The following is a 12,464-nucleotide window of genomic DNA, read 5'->3' as shown; positions in this document are numbered from 1 at the left end:
AGTCTGGGCAACATAGTGAGACCCTGTCTCTTTTAAAAAAAAAAAAAATTAGCCAGGCGTAGTGGCATGTACAGGTAGTTCCAGCTACTCAGGAGGCTGAAGTGGGAGGATCATTTCAGCCTGAGAGGTCAGGGCTGCAGTGAGGCTCAATGGCTCCACTGCATTTCCCTCCAGCCTGGGTGACAGAGGGAGACGCTGTCTCAAAAAAAAATAAAAATAAAAACATAAAGACATCATCAAAAAAGGCCAGAGGAATAAACAAATATAAACAGAAACTTGCAAATTTTTTTTCTTGGATATTTAAAGACGTAATGACAGAAGAAGAAACAATTTGGCTGATAACCATATATACTAATCATTGCACTAGGCTATATGGTGATGATCTGAAAAGTTACTGAGGCATGACCCTAAAATAAACACCATCCCAAATTGCCATTCATCTTGAAATACTGCATCCATTTATTATGGGTTTCATTTCCCTCCTGATGGACAGGATTTTCAAATATTACTTCTCTGTACTGTCAGCACTACTACCTCTCTAGAACTTTCCATCTTTCTGCTATTCCTCTTGATCTCAACTTGATTTTTATCTGACAGAAGAAACCAGATAATAAAAGTTGCTGACTTTTATACAACTAAAACTTAACAATTTACGTGACGTATAATCAGAAAGGTAAACACAATAGACAAGTAATCAAAGTACCTAATCTGCTTCCATTTCTAGGCATTGCCATGAAGGAACCAAGGCTCCCTCCAATAACACTGTGTGGTCTCCGCAATGGGGGCTTCTTGAAAGATCCTGTGTACTGGTGGAGGAAGGAATGCATGCTGTGAGACGTTGGAGGCCTGCCATTCTTCACAATAGGCTCTGTGGTTCGTAGTATTCAAAAATCATTCCATCATCAGCCCAAGATCCAGGATCACATGAGAAGGATTGAGAAAGCAAAACAGAAAGCAAATCAAAAAGTTGTAACAGAGATTATTACATTTAGCCTAACTGCTTTGCTTACCTATACACAGTACTAAAATTAAAATAGTTTCTCTGAAAAAAATACTTAAGAAAATACTTGAATATTTTAAGTTGGTCTAATAACCATCCATTTCTTACATAATCAAAAGTGGCTAAGAACCACAAAACTACTAATATACCCAACCAAATTTTCATCCGTTTGTTTATTTTAGTGTATCTCAAGAATGTTTCCATACCACTCCTCCATTTACTGACTACCTGTGTGCCTTATTTTAAGCATGCTTGGCTGCGCACGTGGCTCACAACTGTAATCCTAGCACTTTGGGAAGCCAAGGCAGGCAGATCACCTGAGGTCAGGAGTTTGAGACCAGTCTGACCAACATAGTGAAACTCCATCTCTACTAAAAACACAAAAATTAGCTGGGCGTGATGGCATGCGCCTGTAGTCCCAGCTATTCAAGAGGCTGAGACAGGAGAATTGCTTGAACCGGGGTGCCAGAGGCTGCAGTGAGCCGAGATTGTGCCACTGCACTCCAGCCTAAGCAACAGAGCAAGACTCCGTCTCAAAGAGAAAAAAAAGAAATTAAGCATGCTTTAGAATATAAAAGAATGGTCCCAGTCTAAAGGAATTTACATCCCTGTTTGCTGGACATTCAAAATTGTATGTCAATTAGTGAATAAAACAGAATACCTAAATACATATCAATACAGAGGCTCCAAGTTTATTCCCCCGAATTTGGGATTAATATAAAGAATTTTTAAACAATCACAGACCCATAACCAAGCAGAAACATTTAAAAAATATAATACTTAAAAGCTATTTAATTATGCATGGGGGAGAAACTGTTTTGTAATGTTTACTGGAAATCTCATGACTCCTTTCCACCTCCAAAGAAGAGCTCTGATACAGGTTAAAGATACGTCTTGTGACACACAATTAATCTTCTATATTAGAATTCTGTTTTTACTGATAGCAGCCAAGGAATTTTAAAAAGAACTGGGCTGCTCTGAATACATTCTTTTTAAAATGAAGCCAACTATTCTTCTGTAGCTAACAATCAAGCATAAGGATACCTCCTCATCAGGGGATTCCTCTGCCTGTAAAGTTTTCTCAATCAAGGACAGGCTGACAGGAGGAGCTGGCTACAAGCCTTAAAGTGAAAGGCTTTTCTCACAAGAAAATGCTAGGATCCGAAGAACAGGACCAGGGTATGGGCTCCAGAAAAATGGGCCAAGAAGGCCATGTGGCCTGAGCCTCTACTAGTACTGGTTGCCTGCTAGTGTAGAGGAAGGATGGGGCATGAGGGCCCAAAGGCTCACTCAAGGTCCAAGCTAACTAATCTGGGTCAAAGACCAGATTGGAGGTAGGGGCAAATGTCTACCTAGTAATACAGAACACGTGTCTAAAGTTTCCTGTGATCTGTACATTCCTTGGAAGTACCTGATAAAGAATTTGGGGGTCTTAAGTCTAGCAAAATAATCAATGATTTAATAATGAATAAGGAGGGGCTATCTGATATAAATGCATAAACAAATTACAAACAATGTGAGATAATACAAGCTACAGCATACAATAAGATTCTTCTCAGCCAAGCATGATGGCATGCACCTGTAGTCCCAGCTACTCAGGAGGATAGAGTGGGAGGATCTCTTGTGCCCAGGAGTTTGAGGCTGCAGTGAGCTAAGATAATGCCACTGCATTCCAGCCTGGGTGGCAGAGTAAGACCCTGTCTCAAGAAAGAGGAAAGAAAAATGAAGATTTTTTTCTCTTTCTAGGTCATTTCACATTAAAATATTAGATACAAATCATGCAAATACTTTGCCTACAGACAAGACTTTAGTTGCTCTGTAAAGCTGTCCTGGAGAATATAGCTTGATTGTTCTGGAGAATATAGGAAAAAAATGGGGATCATAAGGACATACTATTTGATAAACACTACTCTAGGCACTGGGCATCAACTGGTGAACAAAACAAAGTACTAATCTCAGAGTGTATAAAACCTAATAGGGAAAAAAACACACACACGAAGTCAGGTAATGACAGGCAATATGCAAAAGACCAAAATAGAGGGATGTGGAAATGAGTAGCTAGTTATTTTACACTGTATACTGAGGAAAGTTCTCTCTGCTGAGATAATTTTAACAGAAATTTAAATGCAAGGAAGAGCCAGTCAGGGAAGATGGGTAAGTTGTGGATAACAGAATATTCCAGATAGAGAAAAAAGCTACTGCAAAAGCCGACATATGGCAGGGTTTGACTTGTTAGAATAGTGGTCCTCAAACTTTAACATGCTTCAGAATCATCTTTGAGGATCTGTAAAACATGATTGCTGGGTCTCACCCACAGACTTCCTGGTTCAGTAGGTCTGGGGTGGAATCTAAAAATATGTGTTTCTAACAAATTCCCAGGCCCTGCTGACATTGCTGGTCCAGAGATCACACTTTGAGAACCACTGTGTTAGAGGACTAGAAAGAAGGCAAGTATAGCTAGAGTACCTAACCGTGCAGGGAACAGTGGTACTAGGTGAGACCAGAGAGGTAAGGAGGGAACAAGTCATTCAACATTTTATACTTCACCATAAAAGTCTGAATTTTATTCTCAGATTTGAAGCAGTTATGGTAGCTTTGAAGCAGGGGAGTGATATGATCTGATTCATGTTTCAAAAATATCACTGTGAAGGGTTAGAGATAGTAGGAGGTAAGGGGGTAGGGATGACTACAAAAGGGTAACACGGGAGATCTCTTGTCATGATGAAATAGTTATCTTGACTGCAGTGGTTATACGAATCAACACAGGTGAGGACATGACACAGAACTATATTTAGACTTTATTCCAGTATCTATTTCCTGGGTTCTGTAGTTACATAAGATGGAACCACAATGGTGAGGGGGACTGGGAGAACGGTACAAGTATGGGTCCTTTGCATATTATCTTCGTAACTTCCTTTGAATTTGTAATTATTGAAAATAATTTTTTAAGATACCACCTTGGTTGCTGTTTGAAAAACAGGCAATAGGGAACCAAGAGCAAAAGGAGGAGATTACTATAGTACCCTAAGCAACAAATGTTGGTGGCTTAGACTAGGATAGCTGTACTGAAGACGGAGGGAAGCAGACAGATTTAGGACATATTACAAAGGCAGAAGCAACAGGCCAGCAGACACGATTGCTAAATTAGTTTCACACACACTCCTACCACCCAGCTTTTAGTCAGCATTTATAGTAAAAACGTCTATTCAAAGATTTTTTTTTTCTTTTTTTCCAGGCAGGGTCTTGCTCTGTTGCACAGGCTGGAGTGCGGTGGTGCAGTCACAGCTCACTGCAGCCTCAACCACCTGGGCTCATGTGATCCTCCCACTTCATCCTCCCCACCATAGCTGGGACTACAGGCACACACCGTCACACCTGGCTAATCTGTGTCTTTTTGGTAGAGATGGGGTTTTGCTATGTTGCCCAGCTAGTCTCAAACTCCTGGGGCTCAAGTGATCCTCCTAACCTCGATCTCCCAAAGCACTGGGATTACAAGGAGCCACCATGCCTCGCCTCAAAATATTTTTAAATCTTTGCCAGATCAACTGTTAAAAATATATGAAACATGATTTATTAATGGACTATAATTGGAATTGCACATCAGTCACATCGATCAGGGGTCCCCAACTCCTGGGTCACAGACCAGTACTGGTCCATGGCCTGTTACGAACCTGGCCAAGAGGTGAGCAGTGGGCAAGTGAGCAAAGCTTCATCTGTATTTACAGCCACTCCCCATCACTCACATTACTGCTTGAGCTCCACTTCCTGTCAGATCAGTGGCAGCATTGATTCTCACAGGAGTACTAACCCTGTTGTGAACTGTGCATGCGAGGGATCTAGGTTTTGTGCTCCTTATGAGAATCTAATACCTGATGATCTGTCACTGTCTCCCACCACCCTCAGATGGGACCATCTAGTTGAAGGAAGACAAGGGCAGGGCTTTCACTGATTCTACATTATAGTGAGTTATGTAATTATTTCATTATATATTACAATGTAATAATAACAGAAATAAAGGGCACAATAAATATAATATGCTTGAATCATCCTGAAACCATCCCCCCAACCTCAGTCTGTGGAAAAACTGTCTTCCACAAAACTGGTCCCTGATGCCAAAAAGGTTGGGGACCTCTGATACAGATGACTATCATAATCATGAGTTTGTAAAGGTTATTTATGTGGTAAAAAATTGGAAGCCACAATGGTGGGGGTTGGGGGCAGGGAGGAGACAACAGGAAGGTAAAGGAGAGAAAAGAATCAGGGACAACACCTAGATTTTTAGTTTTAGTAACTGGTTAAGTGAGGAAAGTTTGAGGAGAGGCAGATTTTGGAGAAAGGAAATCAAGAATTCTGATTTGGTCATATGAAGTCTAAGATTCCCATTACACATCTATGTGGAGAAGACAAGAAGGCATTTAAATATGAATCTAGACATCCAGATGAAGAGCCTAACTGGAGATTCAGACTTAGGAGTAGTCAACATATATATGGCAGTAGAAATTATAGGATTGGATGAGGTCACCCAAGGAGAGGGTATAGATAGAGAAGAGATTGTAGCCCATGAGAGAGCCACAATAAAACAGAATAAACTGTTCTAACACTTCCAGATCTTGAAAGTAATTAACTGGCCAATTCAATAATAACACTAAGGGAAATAAGTCAGACACAAAAGGACAAATATTATATAGTTCCATTTATATGAGGTACCTAGAATAGGCAAATTCATAGACAGAAAGTAGAATGGTGGTTACCAGGGGCTGGGGAGAGGAGGGAATGTGGAGGTATTGTTTAACGGGTACAGAGTTTCAGTGTCGGATGATGAAAAAGTTATAGACATGGGTAGCAGTGATGGATACACATGTAAATAGACAAGTATTTAATGCTGCTGAATTGTATACTTCAAAATGTTAAACTTTGTGTTATATATATTTTACCTTAACTTTAAAAAAGTAATGGAAATCTACATGAAACATTGCAGATCTTTTATATTCTATAATTAGTTCCAAGTAAGGATTTCCAATGATTTTTACCACCACAACATGGCAAACATTATGATTCCACTAAGAAGTGTTATTTGGCATCTTATTTATCTGGATCTTTTCATTACGTGAACTATGAGCAGGAACATGCAATTTCACAGCCCAACGCATAGCCTAAGCCATTCCCTCCTCCCAATCCTACTCTTTTAAACATTACTACTAGCCTGATCCCATTCTAGATCCTACATATATCCAATGGAGTTTATGCCTTCAGCTTCAACCTTTCCTGGAACTTGTGCTATGTGTAGGAGTTAGTTCTCCTTAAACTCCCTATGTTATCCACTGTTGTAAAAAACAGTTACTGTTATAATGTAACCACAAACTGTCACAGCTATCATGTAAGAGATCAGCAAGATAAAGAGACCGAGGTAAAAGACAGAGGCTCACAATATCCATAAAACTGGGATTTGTTGACTCCAAACATGACAAATTGCTCCACTGTAGAAATGGGGCTGTTAAGAATGAGAATTTGGAATCTCAGGAGAACCAAGCCATTTTAATCTTTGCCTTTTGGTGTTACTTCTAATCCTAAATAATCATGATAAGTGACATTGTTAGGTTTATCTGACTACACTTCTTGAGAACATGTACATTAGATGAAGAATTTCAGTTGGTCAAGAAGTCTCAAGTAGTATATGTACAACATAACATAACTTTACCTTTCTACAACTGTGATTTATTCTCTTCCTCACATTTAAATTGTCACCTATTCTCCTCATCAGATTCAATAATCTCAATATATCTTCTCAATATAAGAAAAAATAAGTTCAAGGCTATGTAAATACAAGATTCTGAAATATAACTTTCTGTGGTTAAGTCTTAAAATAGAATTAAGACTTAACAAACATGTGTTCTGCTGCAGTGACAGCAAAAAAAAAAAGACATCAAATAAATTGAGCGTCTATGAGGGAAAGCTGTAGCTCAGATGAACTGAATTTTTAATTAAGATGAAATTCTTATAACATTAACCATTTTAAAGTATACAATTCAGTGGCATTTCATATACTTAGAATGTGGTACAACCATAACCTCTCTGTTTTCCAAAACATTTTCATATCACCAGAGGAGATTCCATACACATTAACCAGTCACTCCTCAGTCTTTTCTCCCTATCAGCCTCTGGGAACCACTAATCTGCTTTTTGACTCTATGGATTTACCTATTCTAGATACTTCATATAAATGGAATCATAAGAGTATTTTGGGTCTGGCTCCTTTCAGTTTTCAAAGTTCATCTATGCTATCGCACATAGCGCTTCATTTATGTATTCAATAATATTCCATTCTACGGACAGACCACATTCTGTTTATCCATTCATCTGCTGATGGGCATCTGGGTTGTTTCCATGTTAGTTGTTGTGAATAGTGCTGCTACAAATGTAAATATTTGTGTACAAGACTTTGATTACCTGTTTCAATTATTTGGGGTATATTCCTAGGAACAGAATTATTGGGTCATATAGTAAGTCTACGTTTAACTTTTTGAAGAACTGAGGTAAATTAATTTTTGACAGGATTTTTTTTGTTTTGTTTTGTTTTTGAGATGGAGTCTAGCTCTGTTACCCAGACTGGAATGCAGGGGCGCCATCTCGGCTCACTGCAACCTCTGCCTCCTGAGTTCAAGCAATTCTCCTGCCTCCTGAGCAGCTGGGGGACTACAGGCATGCGCCACCACATTCAGCTAATTTTTGTATTTTTAGTAGAGACAGGTTTCACCATGTTGGCCAGGCTGGTCTAGAAGTCCTTGCCTCCAGTGATCTGCCCACTTCGGCCTCCCCAAAGTGCTGGGATTACAGGCATAAGCCACCATGCTTGGCCTTGACAGGTTTTTAAAAATTGAACATTCAACACTTCTCACTTAGTAAAAAGAAACCTGATAGGCTCAAAATTCTTTTTCTTCCAGGCACTACAGAAAAAATTATTTTGTACATTTCAGTTTGTAAATTTTTGTGCAAAAATTTTATTCATATTTAGGGAAAGGTGTAATGAGTTAAGGCCAGTATCCTTAAATCAACCAAATTTGCAAACTTTCAACTTTTTTTTTTTAACATACTGAATACAAATTCAGGATTCTTCATTCCTAGGTTCAACCAACCTGTCAATGTGCAAACATACTAGTTTCTATAAACAGACAAAGTAATGTGAATTATATTACAGATTTATAACTGAGTTAAAACCTTCATAGTATGACTCAGTTATCAAAATGAGAGAGATAATATCTCACATTCTGTTTGGATAGAGGTAGAACATGCATGAGTGAGATTATGGGTATAAGTATAACCAAATGCATCATACACATAATTTTTCCAAGATGTTTATAGTATTACCCCCCAATTAATGTGTTCTGGATCTAGAGTATGCATGAGAGTCATGTGCCTAGATATGCAAGAGTAACAGGACTGTGATCATGCCTGTGACTAATCAAGAGACAAGTGATCAAAAATTGGTCCAAAAGCAGTTTAGGGAAATTATAAACTACTGTTATGTGCCATGTGATGTTTCAGTCAATGATAGACATCATATACAACAGTGGTCTCATAATATTATAATGGACCTGAAAAACTCCTATAGCCTAGTGATGCTGTACCTGCTGTAACATAGTAGCACAATGCATTTCCTTTTCTATGTTTAGATATACTTAGATACACAAACACTTACCATTGTGTTACAACTATCTACAGTATTCAGTACCATAATATGCTGTACAGGTTTGTAGCCTATTATTTAACAGGTTGTACCATGTAGCCTAGGTGTGCAGTAAGCTATACTACCTAGTTTTGTTAAGTGTACTCTGATGTTTGCACAATGATGAAATGGCCTAATAACACGTCTCTCGGAATTCATCCCCGTTGTTAAGCAATGTATGACTGTATATTCCTCCTACTCCTTCAGCTAGCATTACGTTACTATTTGGCATTAAACAAAGCTCACTGTTGCTTCATAAACTGCTTATATTGTATGTAAGAAGATCAATTAAAAAGTATATACTTGACATTCATTATGCTATATTCTCTGAATTCTGGCATGGACTGCATCTGTGTATGTGACCTAACAGCTTTTATACTCTAAAATATGTTCCACAAGAAAAGAATGTGTTGGAATCAGCTATTAGGCACTGACAGGTGACCAAAAAGGTGTAGAATCTCTGTGAAAGCTGTTGGTGAAATCCATGTGCTATCACAGAGAGAAAACAAGCAATAGTAGATTATGGTAGCCGATGCTACCAGCAATCTTTGTAACCCAAGAGGAATCAATGTCTCTTACGACATACTCAAGTATTACTTCAAGTAAGTCAGGTCAAGAAGAAACTCAACAGATAACCTATTTGCCCTTCTTTACCACCTATTAAAAGTTACTACCGTAATAAAAGAAGTTTTAATAAACACATACAAATTGAAAAAACAAATATTTTTAATCTTTCACCATTTGTTAAAAACAAAGCATGTTTTATGAGAGTTAATACCAAAATATTCCAGAAAATATGCAACTGGTCTAAAATATTAGCTAAAACATACGTTCATTTTCTTTGACTCATACCTCTTTAGGAAAAGAGATTTGTCTTGTAGTCAAATACTAAAAATATGTCACAGAAACCATCCACTATGATATGTACTGTGCTTATTTTATTCCTGATCATTGGCAAACACATTGGCAAGACCCTTCTATCATAAAAGTAAGCACACTGGGCTTCCCACCAAAAATTCAATGAGGGGGTCTAAAAGAAAATTAAGGATTTTGCTCTGTGTATCTAGAAGAGGTCCTCTGGCAAGAGGAACAACAGTAAAATCATAAAGTAATCTTTGAGATTTGACCCAAATGTAATTTGGATTTAAAATAATATCCAAATTATTATATTAAATTTCCTCTCCTCCCTACCATGACAAAAACAAAACGACACCAGGCGCGGTGGCTCACACCTGTAATCCCAGCACTTTGGGAGGCCGAGGCAGGCAGATCACTTGAGGTCAGGAGTTCAAGACTAGCCTGGTCAACATGGTGAAACTCCATCCCTACTAAAAATACAAAAAACTTAGCTGGGCATGGTGGCCCATGCCTGTAATCCCAACTACTCAGGAGGCTGAGGCAGGAGAATCACTTGGAACCCAGGAGGCAGAGGTTGCAGTGAGCTGACGTTGTGCCACTGCACTCCAGCCTGGGCACAGAGCGAGACTGTCTCAAAAAAAAAAGGTAGGTGTTATCAAGGAAAACCTTAACAAATGAATGAAAGGCTCCTTGCAGAACAGTAGCAATGCTGTAGACTTGGAAGTGAAGAAATCTGGGTTCTAAAGTACTGGTTCTGGAGCTGGGTAACCTTGAGCAAATAATGACCCGTCTGAGGAAAGGAAATAAGAAAACTGAAGCCTGGGTAGGATAAATGGCTTACCCAGAGTCATCAACTAGGAAATGTTTAAGTGTATTAGTGTATCCAAAATCCAAACCCATGATTTTAAAAGTCCAGAGCCCACTCCACTATACCTTTTCATCTGTCAAAACGTAAATATTTGCATTCTAGTGGAAGGGGTAAGCGTATTCATGCTTTCTAACCACTGCCACAAATCTCTAACAGGAGAATTTCAGGCACAGGTAAGGAAGATTTGCCAGATACTCTGCACATCATGACACACTGAAAGCCAGTCACGTAAGTTCCTTCCCAGTTATTATTATGACATCCCTAGGGCTATTTCAGATTTGAGTATGTAGCCTTCCTCTAGAAATTTCAACAGGATTCTGTATTTAATACATTTAACAAGTTCTTATTTTAACATCTGGATACTACTACTTTATGTTGTAAAAAGCACTGTCGAATGCATGAAACATTATGAAACTATGATGAAGCCACAAACAGAAATTTCACACACTTCCTATGCACTTTTAAGCTGTATTAACTGTAGTTATAATAACGAAAATATTAATAGTTATTTAACAATCAAGATAATATTATAAAATGCACCCTTATTTAAGAACTAGTGAAAAATGGAAGGATATGTGGAATAGAACAATTCATCAGGGTTTGAGACCAGGTATCGTAATGTTGGAGTGAGAAGGAAATATTTCAGTTAGTAAGCAAACAAAAGTTGTACAGTCTTCAATTTCCTAAGAAACCATGGAATGAGACAGAAATAAACAAAAGGAAGCTATTATGAACTTATCTAAAAAGTATATTTACATTCTATTCATAAAGTAAAAGGAAGAAGCATCTCCCCCTATGCCAAATATTTACCATTATCCTTGCTGCTGTTTTCTTCAATAGTCATTTGTTCAGCCAATTCAGACAATGATTCATCAATAGTCTGGCTTCCTCGAAGAGTGAGGGATAGCCTTCTCTTAAATTTTTTCATCCTATCAATTGAATGTGGCTTGAAAAATCCTGAAAGAAAAGAATAAACACAAAACTAAAGCTATAAATATTTTACCACTAAAGAAAAATACCACCTGGGTTTACTGGAAATTTTTAAAATAGGAATATAATGAGGAATTCTCACTTCTGCCAAACATCACCAAATCCAACCCCTTTTTAAAAAAGATCCACCTACTCTGAATAATGCTGTATTTATTTGGCATCATCAGAAGAGCAGGAATTCTATAAACTAAAGAGTGGGACTTTAAGCATCACAAATAAGTTTAGAAGGATTGGAAATTTTCTTAAAATGTGTATTTTAAAAGCCATTTTAGTAAAATATCAACATTATTTTGATGCTTAGGTTCCATCACATAAATATCAATCATCATATTGGAACCAGCCAGTGGTATCTTCAGATGTAACTGGGGGGAGGGTAAGGTAATGGAGGAAGACAAAGAACAATGTTTGACAATTAAACAGCTCCAACAAGAAATTTTCCTTTTTACGCTCTTACACAGCCAGTACATTAGAGTTTGGTTTTGTTTTTCCTTGTTAGGCTTTCAAGTGTCTCTTTCATACTAAGAGAACCAAGCTTTAGAAGGAAGAAACGAAAGCCAAATTAGCTGGTACTGAATGCCCGACACACAGTAGATACTTTCCTATCTCTAAGTCTTCCTCATTCTGAAAAGCAAAGTACACTATCCCATTTTCATACATGAGGAAACATGCTCAAAGAAGTTCCTTGACTCATGTCAAACAAATAAATGACAGAACTGAGATTTAAAACCAGAATTACCACTTACTTTTTCCTCCACACTTTAACATCTTTGAAATCAGAATGTATCTCACAATTAATATGGTATCAAAATGTAACTGGCAGTATTTTTTCTTACGGGTACATAAATTAATGGTATAATTCACAGTAGAGTCTTGGATATGATGAAACAAGGTACTCATGCCAAACTCAAATTCTTGACCCACAATTTCCTTTCTAACTTGGTATTTCTGTGATGAGCTGGCTTACCAGATTGCCATGCACGCTATAACCATTATCCCAATCAACCAAGAATAAGGGCCACATAACA

At 37.9% G+C, this 12,464-nt stretch overlaps 1 protein-coding gene across 1 annotated transcript; it reads right to left on the bottom strand.

Annotated features, from left to right (window-relative positions):
• Positions 1–703: 703 nt before the first annotated feature.
• Positions 704–11,770, bottom strand: LOC112617302 (cyclin-dependent kinase 17-like; the record flags this gene model as incomplete). Its single annotated transcript, XM_025374059.1, has 3 exons — positions 11,573–11,770; positions 11,260–11,406; positions 704–868 (listed from the first exon to the last, which is right to left on the bottom strand). Coding segments are annotated over exons 1-3 (343 nt in total), but the record flags the coding sequence as incomplete, so codon positions are not given.
• Positions 11,771–12,464: the final 694 nt, after the last annotated feature.

The sequence above is a fragment of the Theropithecus gelada genome, unplaced genomic scaffold, assembly GCF_003255815.1.
Source record: "Theropithecus gelada isolate Dixy unplaced genomic scaffold, Tgel_1.0 HiC_scaffold_15993, whole genome shotgun sequence".
Classification (NCBI taxonomy): Eukaryota; Metazoa; Chordata; class Mammalia; order Primates; family Cercopithecidae; genus Theropithecus; species Theropithecus gelada.
Note: the sequence above shows the minus strand (reverse complement) of the source record. Positions and strands in the feature narration are given on the sequence as shown.